We start from the raw sequence: 21,601 nt of genomic DNA, 5'->3' as shown, positions 1-21,601 counted from the left end.
GAGTGTGCCACTCTCCCTGCACTCCCACGTGTTCACCAAGCAGGAAGCTCACCAAACCCCATCCACTTGGGTTTGTATGGAGTTTCATTACATAGGCATGACTGATTCTGTCCTTGGTGTTGGCCATTGACTGAGCCTCCAGCCCCTCTCCTCTCTGCTCTCCTCTCCCTGGAGGTCAGGGTGGTGGGAGTGAAAGTTCTAACCTGCTAATCACGTGCTTGGTTCCCCTGGCAACCAGCCCCTATCCTTTGGTGCTTTCCAAAGGCTACCTCATTAACATAACATAGACACTTGTCGCCTGCTGCTCTTCCCTTAGGAAATGCAGGGGTTTTAGGAACTCTTGGCCAGAAATAGGAGGACTAAATACATGTCTCTTATCACCAGTGACAATGTCACAGGTAGATTTGTGTCTTGCAAGCCACACAACACAAAGCATGTAGGTTTGATTTCCTTCTGGCTCCCCCATTCTGAGCTGGCATACCCCAGTGTTTTAGGTGTTGGTGATGTTTTGTGTCCCATGTCACTCCAGTCCGTAAGTAGTGGCACACATCTGTGAAGAAGCCTCCACCGTGAGTGTGAACAAGTCCACGGCTATGCACTAGAGCAAGAGTAACCCACCGAAGTGGGCTGAAAGCCATGACCTTGGCCCTACTGCTAACTGGCCACGTTCTCTGGTTGCGGTTTTGATTCTACATGGACATGCCATCACTTCATGAGGCCGTTGCGCATCGTCAGTGTGCTCTCTTTCAACTTTCTGCTGTCTGTTTTGTGTATCTGTGCCAGGGCACAAGCAGGGATAAATAAATTTGCGTTCGTTTTTATTAGTGGCTTTAGAAAAGACTTTACGGAAGAAGAGGTAGAAATGACTGCCCTCCTCTCTGCTGCTGTCCCTGAAGACACCTGAGAGTAGTAAGCTGTGTTTAGTGTGAGAAACGAGCCCACCGACCCAATCAAAGGAGGGATGTGGAGACTCGGAGCACAGTGAAGCGAGGCTTCAGTCATTGTTTTGCACGAGCAGGTGTCTGATGGACAAGCAGTTACAGCAGACAGTTTATCTCCTAGCGTGTAAGTCCCTCCCTTTGTTCCTCATTGGCTGAGTACTACAGAGGTTACAACTGACCCGGAAGTCCCCTTTGCCCACGTAAGGCAAGAAGTTGTCTGATTGTAACGATGTACATTCCCTGTGGTGACCCAGAGACTTTCAGCCCCTCCTCCTTTTGTTCTTTGGTGCATGCTCATTGTATGGCCTGTGAAAATAAGCCCGCAAACAGAGAGGGAAAGAAGAACCAGGAAGTGAAGTGTCTAAGGGTCGGATACCCATTGTTGGCGGGATTCGCACATATTTCCAATAGGTTGTAAACCTACCGTTAACTAAACAGCACAGCGTTTTTTGGTTATTTCTGAAAATGAATCATCTCCTTTACTGCTCACATTTAGGAAAGGGAGGAAGAGACTTTGGGACCTCCAAACTTCCCTCTCAGCAGGCTGTCTCTCTCCTTTAACCTTCTAATCCATCATACAAGATGGCAGCCTTTGGAGTTTTCCTTCCAGAAGGCCTTGCTTAGGGCATGTTCATGAGTTAGTGACTCTGCACTCCCCTTTAATCCTTGGTGTTCTGTTCTCTCCTCCAGTCTTCCGTTTGTGCTAAGATTGTGCAGCTCCTGGGACAGAATGAGGTGGACTGTCGCCAGAAGCAGGTGGTTATCCTGAGCCAGGATAGCTTCTACCGTGTCCTCACTTCGGAGCAGAAGGCCAAAGCCTTGAAGGGCCAGTTCAATTTTGATCACCCGGGTGAGTCAGGAGTTGAAGGTGTGTGTGTGCCGGTTCACTGAGGGAGTTGTTTAACCTCTTGGAACCTGCTTCCACCTGTAAAAGGGAGGATTACTAAATACCTTGCGGGGTTATGATGGGGCTCATATTAAAGAAGGCACTTTGAAACACATCACACTTTGCATGACTTTGTAAATACTGATTGAATCTGCATCTGAACGAGGGTGACTCCATAGGAGTCTGTTATTTGAGGTTGGCCAGACACAGGCTAGCACAAACACATCTGCCTCCTCTGACCTGAAGCCCGTGTCACACCCTCCTACCCACCCGCGCACACGTGCGCATGGCATGGTGTGAAACTCACTGGCAGAAAGGACTAAGGAGGGTCCAGGATGTCTGACAGAGTGATTTTTGCCCTGATGGTCCCAGATCAGCACATTGCCCTTTAACTGGCTTGGGTCCTTGTAACCATTGGAATCAAAACCTGTTGCCTCCCCGTGTCGCAAGTATGCTTTCCAGGTTAACTTATGCCAGTGCCCAAGGCAGCAGCTGAACTTGGAGGAGAGTGAGGTCTGAAGCCAAGGGTGGGATAGAAAGGTAGAAAAAAAGCAGGGTCTCAGAACTCATTCATGTGTTCTATTTTGAGTCACAGGGAGTTTGCCTTCTGCTTTGGGTAGAGATCTGGCTTTTTGGGGTGGGTGTATATGCTCCTCTAGGGTGTGATATACATACATGAAATACATGTGTAAGATTATAGGAGAAATCGTTTTAAAATCGAGAAACATTTTAACAGTTTGGTTTCCTTCAGATGCCTTTGACAATGAACTCATCTTCAAAACACTCAAAGAAATCACTGAAGGGAAAACAGTACAGATTCCCGTGTATGATTTTGTCTCTCATTCCCGGTAAGTGACCTGCTCTGGGCTGGGCGTTATTTCTTGTAGTTCCCCAAACATTCCCGTTTGTCAAGTTGCAGCCAGGGTCCTCCCCTATGTGGTACCCACTGCAGCCTGTTAGCATGTGCGTGGGTGGGCACGGCTTGGGGACTTTACCCAGTGCTTCCTGGGACTGTCTGCTTATCACGATTTGCTAACTCTGAAGGGACAAGTTCACAAATTTGGGCTCAGGTGAGGGGCTACGTATTTGTCCTGATTCACATCCCTGAGCTGCTGTTCCTGAAATAAGATGTAAAGGGGCTGGGCAGAGGACACAGGAAGAAGAACAAAGGAAACTGTTGTTTCTTCTCTCCTGGTTTACTTTGAATTGGACCGTGCAGAGAGGTGTGAGGGCGCTGAGGTCACCAGAGATGGGACACTGAACTCTCGGGAGAGCTTCTCAGTCCTGTCCCTTCCGCGGCTCTGTGTTTGTGCTCCTGATTAGGAATGGAGGAGTGTGGCTTGACCTCCGTCCTGTCTTCCTTCCCTCTGCGTGGTTGCAGGGGGCTCCTGGCCAGACCCCCCCCCAAATTCCTTCGAGCCTCCAGGGACTCTGCTCACTCAGGACTTCCCAGGCAGACGCTAAACTTCTGACTGGTATATCAACCGCACGTAGTCGCTCCATATTCTGGGCTACAAATTGCTCAGTAAGTGTTGTTTTCAGCCCTTTGCTCTTTTGAAGGCTTCTCCCACCTGGTTATCATTCCGCCTTCTTCTTGATTCCTTGACTTCGTTCTCTCCAGTGGAATTATTTATTTATTTATTTATTTATTTATTTATTTATTTATTAACATTTATTCATTTTTGAGAGAGAGAGAGAGAGAGAGAGAGAGCATGAGCAGGGGAGGGACTGAGAGAGAGGGAGATGCAGAATCTGAAGCAGGCTCTAGGCTCCGAGCTGTCAGCACAGAGCCTGACGCGGGGCTTGAACCCATGAACCACGAGATCATGACCTGAGCCAAAGTCAGGCACTTAACTGACTGAGTGCCCCTTGGGTGGAGTTTTTTTTTTTTTTTTTAAATGGGAAATTAGATTTCATCTTTTACTGCCACATATTTCTATAATTTTCTTTTGTTTAATGTAGTTTATTTTATTTTTTAAAATTTAAGTCCAAGTTAGTTACCATATGGTGCAATAATGATTTCAGGAGTAGAATCCAGTGATTTATCCCCCGCATAGAACACCCAGTGCTCATCCCAACAAGTGCCCTCCTTAATGCCCCTCCCCCATTTAGCCCATCCCCCACTCAGCACCCCGCCAGCAACCCTTAGTTTGTTCTGTGTATTTAAGAGTCTGTTATGGTTTGTCTCCCTCTCTGTTTTTATATTTTTGCTTCTTTTCCCTTATGTTCTCTGTTTTTTATCTTAAATTCCACATATGAGTGAAAACATTTTTTTTGTCTTTCTCTGACTAATTTCGCTCAGCACAATACACTCTAGTTCAATCCATGTTGTTGCAAATGGCAAGATTTCATTCTTTTTGATGGCCGAGTAATATTCCATTGTATGTATAAATCACATCTGTACATTCATCTGTTGATGGCCAAATATTTCTATAATTAAAAGCCCATCCTGAGGCGCCTGGTGACTCAGTCCCCAGTTGAGTGTCTGTCTCTTGATTTCGGCTCAGGTCATGATCCTAGGGTCATGGGATCAAGCCCGGCACCTAGGTCCACACTAAGCGCAGAGCCTGCTTAAGATTTTCTCTCTGCCCGTTCCCCCCATCTTGTGTTCTCTCTCTCTCTCTCTCTCTCTCTCTCTCTCTCTCTCTCTCAAAAAAACCAAAACAAAACAAAAATCTGGAGTTCTGTCACTGTTCTAAGAGAATATCTTCTGACCTTACTCACCTGGTCCTTTATTGCTGTCATTTACACCCCACATTTTGCCACTTTGGCATTGTTCTAACAGTGCCTGCCTTGGAAATTAGACAGGAACCCAAGGGTCTGAGCTAAGAAGGAATCGAGGAATGTTTATGGGAAGGAAGTTCAGTGCATCCTCTTGGGTTGGTAGCTGCTGGCTTCCCTGTGTTTGCACAGATAAACCTCTTGTCCTTTCTCTTTTATATAAAGTTTATTTATTTTGAGAGGGACAGAGACAACGTGAGTGGGGGAGGGGCAGAGGAAGATGGAGATTCCCAAGCAGGCTCCACACTGCCAGCGCAGAGCTCGATGCGGGACTCGAACCCTTGAAACTGTGAGGTCATGACCTGAGCTGTAACCAAGAGCTGGATGCTTAACCAACTGAGCCACCCAGGCGCCCCTATTGGCTTTTTTTGGTTTTGTTTTTAGTTTTCTTTCTTTATTTATTTTGAGAGAGAGCGTGCGAGCCAGTGAGCATGAGCGGAGGAGGGGCAGAGAGAGAGGGAGAGAGAGAAAATCCCCAGCAGGCTTCGCACAGTCAGCATGGAGCCCGTCGCGGGGCTCGATCTCACCAACCGTGAGGTCGTGACCTGAGCCGAAACCAAGAGCCAGATGCTTAACGGACTGAGCCACCCAGGCGCCCCGATGGACGTATCGTCTTAAGGAACTTAAAAAATAACGCTTTATTCGGTTTTATTCACCAATGCCCGCGTGAGGAGTAAACCTTGCGGTGGTAATCATGACTTCCCTCTCAGTGACTTTGGAGCAAGAGGCAGTAGGTGACAGTGCAGCGTAGGGTGGTAAGGACAGAGTCAGATGGTAAGAAATGCTCTGAAAATGCAGGCAAGGCGCAGCTCGGCCCACAGCCTCCCTTTATCGCTTTTGGCAATAGAACCCGCCCCGCCGCCTTGCTTTTGAAAAGCCCTCTATTTGCTAATATCTGCCTTGGGCTACCCAGCCCTGTGGGGTAGGTGGTGATGCAGGACCCCTGCATCAGTGACGAGGGGGAGGGAGCAGCGCCCTGCAGCCCTGGACCCCACAGGCCCTGACCCATGGCCACGGCCACGGACATACCATGCCATGCCATGCCACGGTGCTGCTGCCAGCTGTAGGGGCCGACCCCACAGAGCTCGGGAGTCTTTCCTTCCCTGGAGATGCTTCCTCCCCTCTCCTCTCTTTACAACTTCCTTTTTGCCTTCCTCCCTCCCTCCCTGCCGGCCCTTCCTCTCCTCTCCAGTTGCCTCAGGACAGCGGGGAAGGGGTAGGGTTGTTGGGAGAAAACTGTGACGTTCTGTTTGTGAAAGCTCCGGGTTAGGTTCCATAAATGCCCGTGCACGAGAGCATTCCCCCAGACGCCTCCGGAGAAAAGAAGAAATCGCATCTGCTTCTGTCTGTCTCTGTTGTGCGTTCAACAAACAGCAGGCTGTTTATTCCAAGGAGAGGGATGACGGGCTTCGATTTCTGCTTTATGGCCAGAGCCCAGAAGAACTGGTCAAAGGGGACCTTTGCCCCGGTGCTGCTGGCCCTTTGGTGGGTCTTCAGTGGTGGTCCGAGGGCTCTGCCAGGCTGTGTTAGCTCTACCCCCTTTCGGTCCTGCTGTAGGAAAGGACCCCAGACTCCCAGACAGATGCTGTTCCTGCCCTGTTGCCCACCCTGCCCAGTTCGGCCCGTCATGCGCTCTGTGTTTTGCAGGAAGGAGGAGACGGTCACTGTCTACCCTGCAGACGTGGTGCTCTTTGAAGGGATCCTGGCCTTCTACTCCCAGGAAGTACGAGACCTGTTCCAGATGAAGCTTTTCGTGGACACAGATGCCGACACGCGGCTCTCCCGCAGAGGTGCGTTCTAGAAAGCCCCCAGTGGCCGCGTGGGTGGCCCAGCCCAGCCGAGTCCAATCAGCTCCAGGGCATCCTGCTGCCCAAACATTTGGTGACCTCTGAGAAGGGATTAGTCACTGTTTCAGATAACGGAAGGCTTGTGAGGTCACAGAGGTGAAACGAGAGGTTTACGTTTTGGTTTCGCTGGAAAAAGGTTTGGTTAAATGCCCAGTTCTTTCTGGTTTTCCCACAGGCATCGTAATCTACACCGGAGCTAACTGTAGGAGGTGTAGGTGCAGGAGTGCCCTGTGCCTGTGGCACCAGGCTGCTTCTCTAGCCCTTGATTTTCCAGAAAGCTCTGCGGAGGTTTTGTCATTCTGTCCAGCCGGCTGTGGAGCAAAGTCGGTCGGTCAGTTCCTCTGCAGGGCTGTTTGGGAGTGTGCCTGTGCGAGTCCCCATGCCAGGGGGTCCCAAGGACACAGAACTGCCCTTCGGTGGAGAGGAGAGCCTTTGCCTCCACCAGAGGGATTGGGAAGCTTCATGCAGGGTGTGGTAGAGTGATGACGAGACAACCCAAGTCACATGGTGCAAATATAGACACACGGGGCTCGTGCATTCATTTCTAGAGACACTAGAAATTGCTTGATGCAGATTGTGGGGACTGTGGCTTCTGGTTTGGTTCCTGGCAGAGGAGGGAGAGGTACCAAGGGGTTTTGAGCAGGGGTGGGGAGGGGAGGGCTGGGGGGCTTTCGGAGGGGTGAGAAGGTACCAGCAGAGTTAGGAAAGGACACCCCCCATGGGGGCAGCGGGTGGGGGCGAGGCAGGCTTCGAGTCCGCATCGTGTGGAAGAGGAACATGACCTAGGAAGTGACAAGGTGGCTCCTAGTCAGAGAGCAAATCCTGGGCACTTTGGAGTTTTGTAAGCTCCAACCCAGAGCCTTCTGACCTCAGAGCCTGTGACATTTTCTCTTCTCGGTTCACAAAACCAACTTGGAGTTTATCTCCATCAGTCCACTCAGGGCAAGAACTATAAGTGAAATCAGCAGAATCCAGGGAAATGAGTTTTGCCCTCCCAGGTAGTAGTGTCTTCACGCTACTAAGTGAGTTGTTGTTACACTTCCACTCCCAGGTGGGGTGGGGGAGGGGTAGAACTCCATGATGGATGAAAGGAGACTAGGAGGCCCATATTCTAGCCCCATAGCCTCCAGCTACCTTTGTGACTTTGGTGGCCCTTGTGACTCCTGTAACCTCCCAGGCTTGGGTTTCTTTATGAGGGAGGCAAGCCTGTTTTTTGGGTCAGGACTCTGGCCAGGTAAGAAGTTCCGTGGTCTTTTTTAGTAGATAATCGAGGCCTGAGGCTGACGGTCCATCACATAGCTGTCCCAGGGCCTGGTTTATCACCTCAGTCCCCAAAGCCAGGCCTTGCCTTGGGTGATCTGCTGGATGTCCCCATCAGTCTGCCAAATCAGGGAAGCAGTATGATGCTCCAGGGGAAGAAATTGGAATCAGCGGAACTGGACTTAAATCCTGATTTCACCATTTCGTAGACGTGTGACCTCGGGCAGGTTATGCATTAACTTCTTTGTCCCTCATAAATAGGAATCACCCCAGTGGTCGATCATGTCAAGATCAGGACCCCTGGGTTGTGATGATCAGAGGTAACGTGGGTAAAATGCCGGGTGGCGCATTAGTTGATAACAATTGCTGGGTTAGATCGGAAGTCCGCTTTGATAGATGGTAGGTGTTCTGTTTTCCTGAGTTTTCCCGGCGGGACTAGTCGGAACCTGTGAGCGGTCACATTCTCACGAGCTGGGATGCGAGGCTGATACCATCATTTGGTGAGCGCGTGGTACTAAAGTCCCAGGGGCTGAAGTTGTGCTTGAGGGAGCAGGATGTGTGAGGTGTGGCACAGGAGATGAGGACCAAGATTTGGGAATAGAGAATTCAGCGTCCTTGGAAATCAGACGACCTTGGCCTTTAATTCAAACAGATCATCATGGCGCCGATGACACAGAGAATTCTCCCTTGCTCCCTGGTGCTGGGATCCTGCTGTGACAGTGAGGATGGTGGCCTCCTGTGGGGTTTCTCTGGGTCGGTTCAATGACCCCTGCAGGGAGGCTTCCACTTTCTCTCCTACGCCTTCTGTCTTCTCAGGTCACCCACTGGAGAGTTATTCTCCTGGTAGACTTTCAGGGCCTTTCCACATGCTGTTTCTACAAACTCTGTCCACATAGGACCAAAACCATGCCTGGCATGTGCTTGGGGGGATGGGAGGGTGTGGGGTAAGGGAGAGGGTGGGTTAGTCAGGAGCAGCTGCTGGGCCTAAGAACATTCCTGGAGACTTGAGTAGGTGCCGCAGTTTCACCCTTCTGTGTGTCATACTTCCTGGGCCGGTGACCCTTATGATCAAAGTTGACCTTCCCTTGGGAGGGGGGATTTGCCTTTGGTCCAGGCAGCCTTGGAAAGACCTCCCTGCATCCCATGGGAACCCCTTGTACTTTGGGGAATTGGCTTCTTCCAGCCTTCATCTTCCCTCCGTGTGTGTTATTGACTCCCACCCACCCTTGAACTCGGGGACAGGGAAGAACTGAGGCAGGGGTCCAAGGTCCCCTGACACCTACTCTCTCTCCTGCCATAATTCTCTATGTCCGGTTCCCATAGCATCAGGGCTCTGGTGGACGGTCAGTCTCTTCTATTGCTAGAGTAACACATCTCCTCAACTAATTAAAACAAAAAAAAATTTTTTTTTTTTTAAATTGGTCGTTTTTTAAATTTTTTTTTTCAACGTTTTTTATTTATTTTTGGGACAGAGAGAGATAGAGCATGAACGGGGGAGGGGCAGAGAGAGAGGGAGACACAGAATCGGAAACAGGCTCCAGGCTCCGAGCCATCAGCCCAGAGCCTGACGCGGGGCTCGAACTCACGGACCGCGAGATCGTGACCTGGCTGAAGTCGGACGCTTAACCGACTGCGCCACCCAGGCGCCCCAACAAAAATTTTTTTTTAATGTTTATTTTTGAGAGAGACAGAGCACGAGCAGGGGAGGGGCAGAGAGAGAGGAAGTCACAGAATCCGAAGCAGGCTCCGGGCTCTGAGCTGTCGGCACAGGGCCCAATGTGGGGCCCGAACCCATGAACCGTGAGATCATGACCTGAGCCGAAGTCGGACACTCAGCCAAATGAGCCACCCAGGTGCCCCTTGACTAATTTTTAAAGTGAATTGGCTTAACCACCAAGGAATTGTATTTATCCTGGGGCCTTCTGAATTTCGTTCTTGGCTTTGGCTGGCCAGAAGGAGCACTTTGGAAAGGCTGCCGTGGAAGCCAGGCGGGGAAGGTGGGCGGACGTGTAGTGAGTTTCCTGCTCTTTACCCCCCTCCTCTGAAAGGGCCTTTCCTGGCCAAGCGAATGTGCCGAGGTCAGAGTGATCATCAAGGAGCTGGTTTGGAGTCCCTGCAGTTTCCGGTCTGTGCCAAGACCTTGTTGTGACTCAGTGCTTGGCTTGGCCCCGTTTCCTGACTTCGCCCGAGGAGCAGGGCAGTTCCGCGCAGTGTTGTCTGGGCTCAGGGAGGGGTCTCGGGCTGTTGAAGGCGATAACGCGGTGGAAGCTTCTCCGAGAGCGGAGGTGGGTGATGCCTTTTGAATTTGCACATTCCCTGTGTCTGGGCAACATCCTCACCCATTTCCTGTTTCCTTTTCCAGGGCAGAAACTGTAGGAGGGCTCCTCTCCGTCTTCCCTGTTGCTCCCTTCTCTGCTGTGTCTTCCCACGTGTACCTCTCCCTGTGTTCCTAAGTGATGACTTTGAGAAAGTCTCTGCGTATCACTGTCTCTGTTTTCCAGTTCAGGAAAATGAGGTGCAGAAAGGTTGAGTAACTTGTCTAAGGTCACAGAGAGGTAAGAGTGGGGTCAGGATTCAAGTGCAGGGCAGTTTTGCCTGCATTGCTCTAGATGGTGGACGGGGAGGCAGCTCTGGGCTGCAGAGCTGGCTCCCCGTGACTTTCCTGCTCCATCCGCTTTCTCCCCGGCCCTCACTCGGTGACGCTGCGGGTGAAGCTCTCCGGTCTGCCGGCTACAAGGGAGCTGCAGGCCGGGGCCGAGGGCCGTGGCACAGCTACGGGAGAGCCCGTGTGCCCGTGTGTGCACATTTGGGGGGGAGGTGGGGCAGGACAACGGTTCCCAGGCTGCTTAAAGCCGTCAGCACTTGTGTGATGCTTTGCATGGGAAACAAACCCACATCGGGCTTTCGCAGGGCTTTTAAGTAAAAGCTGCCCAAGTGCGGGCGTGTGTTTGTTTTTTTCCCCAGCTCTGATAACCCTTTGCTCCGGCTTCCTTTATTCTTTGTACTTTATCTGGAGACGTGAAGAATTGGAGGCCACGTCGCCTGTGTGTTTTGGCCGAGGGGAGCTCGTTAGCCGGCGTGCCAGGGCTCTCGAGGTCTGTGGGGGTGAGCCACGTGGCCGCTCTTGGGCCTTCTTCGTGGCCGAGCTGCCGGGCCCCGAGTCAGAATGCCCGGGAGCACCACTTCCTGGCTGGGGAGTCCTGGGGAGGCAGCGGGCGACCAGGAGGGGCTCTGAGGCAAGTGGTGACGCAGTAGCGGCCAACCAGCCATCTTGTGACCAGGGCTCACGCGGGAAAACGTCCTTGTAAGTTGCGGAGCTGGTAGAAAAGTCAAGTGGTGGTAGCGATATCACGTGACTCTGTGGAGTGTGGTCTTTGAGACCGTGTTCTAGCCATCTAATCTCATGGATGTCATGCCAGCCTGAATCTTAACCACGACCGCCCTTGCCCTGCATGTGCCTGTGTGCGGGGGTGCGCGGAAGCACAGAATTATCTGGAGACGTGGCTTTCCAGAAGTTCACTCACAAGTGTTCCCCGGTTTGTTTGCAGTGAGTTTCATCCCCTGCTGTGTCCGTAACTTGAGAAATGGTTGAGTCGAGGGGCCTTTGCAGATGGTTGTTGATGGTGGGACCCCGCTTTGGGGTGGGGGTGGAAGATGGAGGAACTGGGGGGCTAAGATTTAAGACGGGCCCCTGTAGGGCGGGGCCGTTTTCACCGAGAGATTCTTCTTCCAAACTCTCACTGCTGACTTTGGGGGAAACTGAGGATCAGGGTGGTTAGCAATGGAGCGGAAAACTAAGATTCCAGTCCCTTAGGGGGTCAGACCTTTTTCTGCTTTGTTTTGTTTTCACTTTTTAAAATGCTTGTTTTTGAGACACAGAGAGAGCACAAGTTGGGGGAGGGGCAGAGAGAGAGAGAGAGGGAGACACAGAATCTGAAGCAGGCTCCAGGTGCTGAGCTGTCAGCACAGAGCCCGATGTGGGGCTCGAACCCATGAACTGTGAGATCATGACCTGAGCCGAAGTTGGACGCTTAACCCACTGGGCCACGCAGGCCCCCCGACCTTTTTCTGGTTTTTTTGACAACAGACTCTGTTAAAATAATAAAGATGTTTGACGAAAGCCCCTGGCTAACACTGCCCGAGAGGAAGAAGGTGGGCGATGACGAGTCCCTCTGGGTGGCCACACCATCTCTAAAACCATGCTTTTCTCATCTTTCACTAAGTGGTTTTCTCTTGGCAAACCTCTATGCTTGAGGTTAGCAGGAATGGCCGACCCAGCAGCTGGACCCTCTGCCTGCCCTCCACCCTTGGGGGGCTGGAAGCTGGGGGGAGCCGGGTGTGTAAGGTGGTACATCAGTAGGTCAGTGGCCTGTGCACAGGTAAGTAAGTGCGAGGGGACGGCTCAAGGTGTGCGCGGGGCTCCTTTGCTGGGGAGTCCTGCCACCTCTTGGGGCCCCATCTACTTCCTGTTACGAGCTCTGTAGGACTGTCCTGCTTTTTGTGTTGTTCACGCTGAAATTTTATTCGGGTCCAATGCTGCTTGAAACACGAAGACTGTTGGCTCAGGCTGGACGGCCTTTGGTCATAGCCACGTGTGACGATAGCAATAAAAATGTAACTTGTTTTTCTTGAAGCTGCTGCCGACCTGCTCTTGGTCAAGTCTCTCGGGAATCCGGGCTGTGAATCATCCAGATCAATCGTGGAGTCCGTGTGAGCTGGGTCTGCCTCCTGAAGGGCAGACATGTGTTGGCTCATGCACCATTTTCTTGATTCTTGTTTTTCCTTTTCTTATAGTATTAAGGGACATCAGCGAAAGAGGGAGGGACCTTGAGCAGATTTTATCTCAGTACATTACGTTCGTCAAGCCTGCCTTTGAGGAATTCTGCTTGCCAGTGAGTTGTGTTCTTGGTTTGTTTTTTGTTGAATTTAGAATGTAAAACCTGATCGTACCAGTAAAGCTACATAAGTTGACGGAGCCCCCAGCCTGAATCCCATTCCTCTCTGGGTGATCCTCTATCCCGAAGTCCCACGAAAGGGCAGCCTTTGGGGCTCTGTGTGCTACCACTGTGTTCCCCACGAGCTGTAGGCCGCCATCGTTGTCAGAGTGGTCCTTCAGGGTCCTGCTGTCTGATTCCAGCAAGCTCTGCTCTCCTTGCTTGGCGGCCTCAAGGTGTGAGGGTGCGTCATGTCTCAGCACAGACTCGGCCATTTGGATCTTCAAAAGGTCTATGATGGTTGCAGTATTGGTGCAGGGAGGGCTCAGCTACCAGATATTTCCTTCTGAATCTCTTCTGCCACGACATTGAGGCCCCGCTTTGAGCTTGTCTTTGGCCCCTGTGTAAGTTCCCGTATGGGAAGTGTCCCACCATGTAAGCTTCCATCCTTCTGCCCTAGTATAGATTCATCTTTCCTCCTGTGGCAGCTGGGAACTCTCTGGTGGGGTGGCTTTCAGAGAAGGAAGGTTGAAGATATGGGGAATTTTTAGGCTTTAGTGAATCAGCCCTCAGCCTCCTGAGGACAGACAGGTGAGTGCTGAGAGGCGACCACCAGGGACAAAAGGTGTGGAGTGGTGGGAGGTTAGTGGTGGAGGAAAACGCAGGAGATGATGTCGTTTGACAAGGAGAAACGTTTAACTCAGGAGACTCTTGCACCTGTATCACGTGTCTTCCCCTGGTTGGCCTCCCCGTGGTCTAACTCCCTAACAATTTAATCATTAGGCTGTAAGACAGAGTGGGGAGATGTTGGGACTTAGTCTGATCTTGGGTGATCTCTTTTGAGAGAGTGAAATATGAGGGCATTGAGAAGAGGTGTAGAGTGAGGCTGAGTGTGGGAATTTCTCTGTTTCTCCTGGTAATTAACTTCTTTCTTTCTCCTGGAAAAATAGGATCTCCGACTATCTGTTCCTTTAAGTCTGTTAGTGAGGTTTTGCGTCAAAGCAGACAAGACTTTTTGTTTCAGATCGGGGACAGGTGGACTTTCTGAGTCAGCCTGAGTAACGCTGATGCCCTATTCATTCCCCCAGAGAGGATTGGGTCACAGGATCAGGTTTCTGGGTAGAGAGCACAGGGGACTGAGAAGCCAGGAAATTCTATCCATCCATCTATCTGTCTGAGGACTTCTGCTCTTTTCAACTTAAAAAGAACCCATGGTAAACTTGTGATTGTACATAAATTGGAGTTAACTGCCAATTTTCTGCTGTTTAACTTAGTTGTAATGGAGCTTAAAGTTCTGCATGTTTTCTGGGTGGTTTCTACTTTTTCCAGCCACTCTGTGCTCAGAGAAGATCAGGTCATTCCCATGTAAGCCAGGAGCTTGGACCTGATAAATTGCCTCCTTCGGGTTGGGTTTGGGCCGGACACACATGAATCTGAATGGTTTCTGTGTAGAAGCTGCCTGGAGTAAAGATGTCCATGGTCTGAAGTCATGGTCATGTGGTCTTAACCTAAACTTGGGTCATACACCAGGACATAGTTATTTGTAAATTGGTCCACAAAATCTCAGTAAAATAAAAAGCAAAAACGAAAACAAAAAAGGGAACGCTTCGAATTGTGGCTTTACTCGCCCCCCCCCCCCCCAAGTGTGATAACAGAGCCAGTGAAAGTGGTCAGCAGTGGGGGTTGTTTTTCCGGGGTTTACCCTTGTGTTAGGGTTAATGGTGTCACCTCTCAGACTGTGTCCACACGTCCAAGGTGAACTGCTTCCCTTTTCAGTTGGGTTTTTCTAATTCATATTTTTCTTAGTAGGGAGAAAGCAATTACGAGTTTCATTTCAAAGACCACGTTCTCTGTGTAGGTCATAAGCTTAAACTGTATTAAATATTAGTAATGAGAAATCAAGAGAAAGCTGATGTATTGTAGTTTAGAGAAAGGGACTAGAAGATAATTATGCCACCATGTGGGGTCAGTAGTAGGAAGGCTGACCCTTTCCCCATAGCCTCACATTGACAGGGGCGTGGGCCCGCTTCTCTGGAACCCCCTGTAATGCATTGTGAATATCTTTCTCCACAGACAAAGAAATACGCTGATGTGATCATTCCTAGAGGTGCAGATAATCTAGGTGAGTGCTGGTTGACGGTCCTCTCGTAGGGCATCACTTCTATTCTACTCTTTGTCAATCAGACTTTGGGGCAGGATGTGGTGACCAGACAAGGCTCCATGGACAGGGCCGAACCACTGGTCTGCTATTGGGAGCCAGAAAGAAATTTCTGCCTACATGCCTGGCCTTGGGAACAGGCCCCTTTGCATACGTGTGTGTGTGTGTGTGTGTGTGTGTGTGTGTGTGTGTGTGTGTGTGTGTGTATCTGTGTGTGCATCTGTGTGTGCGCGCGTGTGCACAGTGACAAATGGGAACTCGTGCTTCTCTGGTAGAAACCAGAGGGCTGGAGACTGTCTCTTGCTGTCACTCCCATGACAGTGGGATGACACTTGATGACAGAGGCCTTCCATTGAGGCCACCCTTCAGCCAAAACACAGTCCCTTAATTTAATTTAGAGTGACCGACTTTCCAGGTATCATTTATTTGTTGGTTTGGACTGGTCTAAGAAGTAGGGGTAGCTCTGGACTGAGGCAGGCTGGGGCACAGTTGATCTGTAAGAAGACTGCCTTCTCATTCTCTTTTTCATTAATTTCAATTTTCCCCCCATTTAAAAAGTTTTGTTTTTGTTTTTGTTTTTGTTTTTTGCTGAGCCATTTGGGAGTCCATTACAGCGATAACTCTTTCACAGTGTTTCGGTTTTTTTTTTTTTAGTAATATTTATTGTCAGGTTAGCTAACATACAGTGTATACAGTGTGCTCTTGGTTTTGGGGGTAGATTCCCGTGATTCATCCCTTACATACAACACCCAGTGCTCATCCCAACAAGTGCCCTCCTCAATGCCCATCACCCATTTTCCTTACTACCTGCCCTCCCCCGCCCCCCCAATCAACCTTCAGTTTGTTCACTGTAATTTAAGAGTCTCTTATGGTTTGCCTCCCTCTCTGTTTCAGACTATTTTTTCCTCTTCCCTTCCCCCAGGGTCTTCTGTTATGTTTCTCAAGTTCCACATTTTAATTAAAAAAAAAATTTATTTTTAATGTTCATTTATTTTTGAGAGAGACCGACGGAGTGCAAGTGGGGGAGGGGCAGAGAGAGAAGGAAACACAGAATCTGAAGCAGACTCCAGGCTCTGAGCTGTGAGGCTCAGAGCCTGAGGTGGGGCTCGAACCCACAAACCGTGAGATCATGACCTGAGCCAAAGTCGGACGCTTAACTGAGCCACCCAGGCGCCCCATCACTGTATATTTCTTAAAGAGGAGGGCATTTTCATTCATAGCCGCAGAACACCCATCACATTCTGGAAAGTGAACATGGGGACAATCTCTTTTGGCAGTTCTGAGGAGAAAGGCCCCGTGGTTTTGTAGAACGGCCCTCGGTTTGGGTTTGTTTCCTCATGATTGCATTCGCTTTGTACCACCTGGAGAAGACTGCACAAGATGTGTCCTGTTCCTTGTGCATCGTCTCAGAAAGCACTTGATGCTTATTCCGATTTTGGTGACGCTCACACATTCATCACTTGCTTGAGATGTAGAATTTATTTCTAAAGCTGAGAAAAGAGAGTCCCGTGTTGCATTTCCTTTGGAGGAAAGCGCCTTCTGCGGGCTCAGCCTCTTCGGGATGGGGAGCTGGTGGGTTCCCTGGTAGAAGGGTTGTCTCCTCTCTGCCCTGCGTCCCTCACGCTGCCACCCTCTGCCCCACAGTGGCCATCAACCTCATCGTGCAGCACATTCAGGACATCCTGAACGGAGGGCTCTCCAAACGGCAGACCAATGGCTATCTCAACGGCTACATCCCGTCACGCAAGAGGCAGTCCTCGGAGTCCAGCAGCCGGCCGCATTGACCCCTGTCTCCCCCCGACCCGGCCCCTATCTTCAAGAGGCAGGAGGAGGGATCAGGAGGCGGTGTTCATCTGTACACGTGGTTTCCTATGACATTGCTGTATTTAAGAAAACACCATGGAGGTCACATGCCTTTGGTTTTTCTTTTTCTGTTTTTGTTTCTTTTTGTGCTTTGGAGCGGCGCAATGAAACCGAATTTGACCCTGAGCTTAAATGATAAACTGTGCCAACTACTGGTGATGCCTAATTATGAATCCAACGTGTAACCAGTTATAAATACATATATATATATAAAAGGATCTATTTTTGTGTAAATGTACAAATACTGTAAAGCTGTTTGCTGTAAGTATTCTGCAGGAGGGCCTGTACTTGAGTGTCTGGGGGCTCGAGCTGGAGTCTTGGTCCAGTGGGGATTGCCCTTGTGATGCCCTTGTGATGGATCCAGGCGGGGCAGGCTCAGGCCTCGGTGTGGGAGGCTCGAGTGGCTCTGAGTGCCTGTGCCACTCAGTGACAGTGGAGTTGGGAGCCTTGGGTTGTCCCCCTGCCACGGTGCCACCTTCCCGGAGCAGGAGCTCTGTGACACGTCGACAAGAGATACCCCCTTCTTCTTTCCTCCTCCTCCTCCTTTTTTTTTTTTTTTTTTGAGTGGAAATTAGGCAAGACCTCAGCTCAAAAATCAAACTCAGGGAAGAGGCCCACTGAAGAGAAACAAGTCTTCTGTGTTTTCTTCTTGCCCGATGCCCCACCTCTGGCCGCCTGGTAGCTCAGGGTCTCCTTCCTTAGCCACCCAGGCTCTCCGAAAGCCAGCGCCGCCTCTCTCTCCTTCCCTGACAGGGATTTGATGGGATCATTTCCCGGTAAAATACGAGGAGGAGAGAGTAGCAAGGTACCTACTGTAGCGTCCGAGGAAACACTGGTTCCTCCCGCCTCCCGGGGACGTCTACGGTTAGATTCCCTGGGCCTTTTCCCAGATTGCAGAGCACAGGTGGCCTCTTGAGTTCGGGCTTCAGAGGAGGGCTTCTGCTAGCAGCAAAGACGCTTGGTGGCCCCTCACAGGGTGGCGACAGCCCTGCAGGGGTTATTCACCGAGATGCGGGGCTTGGCTGCCGGATGAGGACAGCACGCACTTTCCAGCAGGAATTGTCACTCGCAGCATGACAGCCGCCATAGTTACTGGGTAGAGAGTTCCACCTTTCCTGAGGGCTCCCTCCCTGGGAGAAGTACAGATCCCTGATGATTCTTGCTGGATGGGGGGCAGGAAGTGGGGGGGACTAAGTGAGACCGAGACTGAGGAGTGTAGAGTCCTAAAGCCTCAGCTTTTAACTGCAGATGAGTCAGAGGCCTGCATTTCTCCCTCGACCTTCTCCGTGCTTGGGAGGCCACGGCCCGAAACGTTTTGGGGAACCCTCTCCCTCCATTGCTGTCCTAGCCCATTGGAGCCGTTCAGGTAAACCTGACATAGGCACTCTCCCACCACACCGCCCTGCCCCCGAGACTTAAACCGCCGTCCAATTTGATTCCCCCTTTCTGGATTCCATTGGACTCCAACGCTGTTTTGCTGTTTCAAAAGAGCCAAACCTCCTCCCCGGCAGAGCTTTGCCACCCCTGAGTCATCCAGGAGACCGCAGCAGGCTCTGGAGGGAGCAGGGGAAGGCTCTCCGAGGTGCCCACGTTGAAGGCCAGTTCTGGATGTCTCAGAGTCTGTATTCTCTTTCTCGTCATGCCTTCGACAGTTCTGACATGAAGCGTGGGTGGCAGGCCTGGGTTAGGATCCTGAGGACCCAAGGCCTCGTGCCTTGATGGGGCCTCTCTGTGCCCGGGGGCAGCCCACTCCTATCTGGGGGAGCCTTGGCCTTCCGGTGGGTAGCACATTCAACTTTACTTGAAGCTCCCAGGTGCCAAACCATTTAGTGCCTTGGCTGTCTGTCCCACTGCCTTGGAAGATGGATTCTTCTCATCTCTGAGCCTTGACTTTCTTAGCTGCTTCCTCATCTACCTGTGGTGTTGGGACCAAGCCTCCAGTGTCTCTGCTGGGAAACAGTGCTAGGCCTGCCTTGCCTCCAGGTAAAACTGTCACCAGTTCTTGGTGGCTTGGCTGGGGGCACTGGGGCAAGGAAGGGAGGAGTCTGCCCCTGTGTGGCCACCCCAGCATTTAGTCAACTGAGTATCTGAGCTTGAGCCTTCTATCTGGCAAATCCTGGACGTGGTGTGTTGAGAGCCCTGGGATCTCTCCACTGGTGAGTCAGGGATAGGATCATTAGGCCAGAGACCATGACCTCAGTCCTGTGGGTCTTGTCTGCAGCCCAGGGAGGAGGGACCGACAAGCAGGGTGGGGATGATGTTGGTCATGTGTGCACGGGAGTCCCGTGGCTTCAGAGCTGCCCGATGGTGCTTGCTTCTTGCCCCCACCCCTGCCCAGGTATTATCCACAGACCAAGTGTTTAGGGAACACACATCCAAGCTTCGTGTCATGGGAAGGCATGACCTCCTACTCTTTCGCGCTAATAGAACTTGTGCTGACCCGGGTTTCTTTTCCTTGGGCAGCCGGAGGCCAGTGGGGACAGAGAGGTTGGAGTCTGTGTAAGGAACACGCAAGTGTTTGGACCTCAGGTGTCCTTTGGAGTGCCTAAGGTAGGCCCTCGAGGTGGGCCCCTGAACAGGCCAGGGGGCGGGTGCAGGGAAGGGTCTCCTGTTCACCCTTCAGAACCAATCGTTCCCACAACAGCCCGCTCCGGTCTCAGCCGCGGATGCTGCCCACCCGCCCCTTCTGGGCTCGGCACTGGACGCTTGTCCCCAGGCCTAGGGCGGGTTGCCAGTCTCTCATGAGGTCACTAGGTCAGGCTGAAGGCTTGCGTATTTCCCCGAGCAGGTGGGAACCAGCGGGGACTGGAGCCCAGTTGGTTTGTGGAGCCCCTCCTTTGCTGACCTGGTACAGCTTCCTCGATTTAGCACCCCTGACCTGTGCTGGCACCGAAGGCCCGCGGAGGGAACTAGTAGATTCTTGCAGGGAAATATTTCTGCCCTGGAGTCTCCCACCTGCCTGTCAGCGACTCCAGCACCAAGGGACCGTGCTGGGGTCAGTAGCCTAGGGCAGGTTTGGGATCGCAGGGCTGTGCTTCTGGGAAGGACCGGCTGGACTTCGGTCTAACGCTGCCTTTCCCCTGTCTCAGGGTGGGGTGGGGGCAACAGGCTTGGTGTCAGTGAAACAAGGGAGACAGCAGGTTGGGAAAAGGCCTGGAGTCAGTCTGGGGCTCAGAGTGCTCTTTGATCTTTGGTCTCGGGGCCCCATGCTGCCCTCCTGGGCCTCCAGGTGGCTGGCCTTCAGATCAGCTTCCTTGCTGCAGTTAGAGGTCACGAGTGCCTAGCTGGTCCTGCCTCAGGAACAGGGTGAGTAGCTAAATAAAGACGTAGGCATTTTTTGTTTTGGGTTTTTTTTTTCTTTCAGATACTTGGTCTTCCTCCCTTTCTTTCTACCGCCCTGCCTTTATTGTTAGTAGTTAACAAAAATGACCGCATACTATGTACTTTGCTGTAAATAAAGTCTGAATGGAAAAAGAGCCAATTCTTGTCTCCTTTGTGAGGTTTGGGCAGGAGGAGCGGTGACTGAGGCCAGTGGCGGAGGGCACGCGGCCTGCCGTCACTAAGCCGCTCAGTCCCCGGCAGTCCTGGGCCAGACCCCAGACCGCAGCTGGCCTGGGATCCTGGACAGACGTACACTTGGGCATTTCTCCTGGTCCCTGTCCCTGTCCCTGTCCCCGAAAGCCAGGGCCAAGCTTTCTGGGAGGCTTCTGATCTCTGGGATGTTCTGGTTCTGAGTATCCCAGTCAGTGCAGCTCCTGCCTGGCGGTCTGCCCTGGGTCATTCGCCACCCCTTCCTCCACGCCCACAATGAAACTCCAAACAACCTTCCAAATGTAGAGAACTTGATGGGGGTGGTGGTGGAGGAGGTTTACGTTATAACAATGTGCGAAACTTCTCGGGTGTGTGCGTGCGCGTGAGCACTCTAAGCGATACAGCTATTGATACATATTAACCAGTGCAGATAGAGTAAAACTTTGAGTTGCCAGTAACTTGTTCTGGGAGTGTTCTGCAAGCCAGCCAACGTTTCTAATACATTTTAACTTGATAAACAAGGGATGTCTTGCCATACGAGTAGTACGAACGTCACATGATCACAACTGAGGCAAGGGGTCTTGAAATTCGCTTTGATATGCGAGTGCTTTGGCTGACAAGCATGTTTCCTGGAGGAACTCTGCTTGCGTCAAGGTTTTACATATATCTCCCTGTTCTTTTAATTTTTTTTTAGTGTTTATTTTTGACAGAGAGAGAGAGAGAGCGAGCGCACGAGTGGCGGAGGGGCAGAGAGAGGGAGACCTGGAATTCAGAGCAGGCCCCAGGCTCCCAGCTGTCAGCACAGAGCCTGATGCGGGGCTCGAACTCACGGACCGCGAGATCATGACCTGAGTCGAAGTCAGACGCTCAACCGACTGAGACACCCAGGCTCCCCGTATAGCTCCCTGTTTTTAAAAGACTAGGTCACCCACCACCTAGGGGGGGGCTCCCTGCCTCCCCCACCACCTCTGCGCCCTCTAGGATTCCATCCCTTCACCCCTGCCTCCCAGACACTGAATCACCCTCATTAACGTGCTGTGAAATTAATAAAGGGAAACATGGGCTACAATGGAGTCAGGAGGTCTGGCAGGGGTGGGTGGGGTGTATATACGCACCCTACCGCCTTACCACTTGTCAATTGCAAATCCAACCAGAAGAGAGGACCTTGCAGGGAGATCCTACTGGACTCTCCCCCTGGAGGAATAAAGGCTTATCGCCTTTCCCGCCGGCAACAGCCCAGCCAATGGGAGGCCACTATACTTCCCACCCCCAGTGTGCTCCAATGGGCTTGCTCGTAACACCCTTCCCAACTTCCCCTTTCTTCTATAAGAGACCATACCTCTCTGTTCTGGCACTTGCCTGTGGTTTTGCTACAGGTAGCTTATCTTGGCTCGCCGTTC

At 51.5% G+C, this 21,601-nt stretch overlaps 1 protein-coding gene across 1 annotated transcript in view; it reads left to right on the top strand.

Moving 5' to 3' along the window:
* UCK2 (uridine-cytidine kinase 2) overlaps nt 1-20,146 on the top strand; it is a 78,247-nt gene extending 58,101 nt beyond the window's left edge. The window contains exons 2-7 of the mRNA XM_060644423.3: nt 1,632-1,791; nt 2,579-2,675; nt 6,256-6,398; nt 12,510-12,607; nt 14,723-14,771; nt 16,452-20,146. Coding sequence (XP_060500406.1) covers nt 1,632-1,791; nt 2,579-2,675; nt 6,256-6,398; nt 12,510-12,607; nt 14,723-14,771; nt 16,452-16,591 — 687 coding nt within the window. The 3' untranslated portion in view covers nt 16,592-20,146. The remainder of the gene's footprint in view (nt 1-1,631; nt 1,792-2,578; nt 2,676-6,255; nt 6,399-12,509; nt 12,608-14,722; nt 14,772-16,451) is intronic.
* Nucleotides 20,147-21,601: the final 1,455 nt, after the last annotated feature.

Source organism: Panthera onca, chromosome F1 (assembly GCF_046562875.1).
Source record: "Panthera onca isolate mPanOnc1 chromosome F1, mPanOnc1 haplotype 2, whole genome shotgun sequence".
Lineage (NCBI taxonomy): Eukaryota > Metazoa > Chordata > Mammalia > Carnivora > Felidae > Panthera > Panthera onca.
Note: the sequence above shows the minus strand (reverse complement) of the source record. Positions and strands in the feature narration are given on the sequence as shown.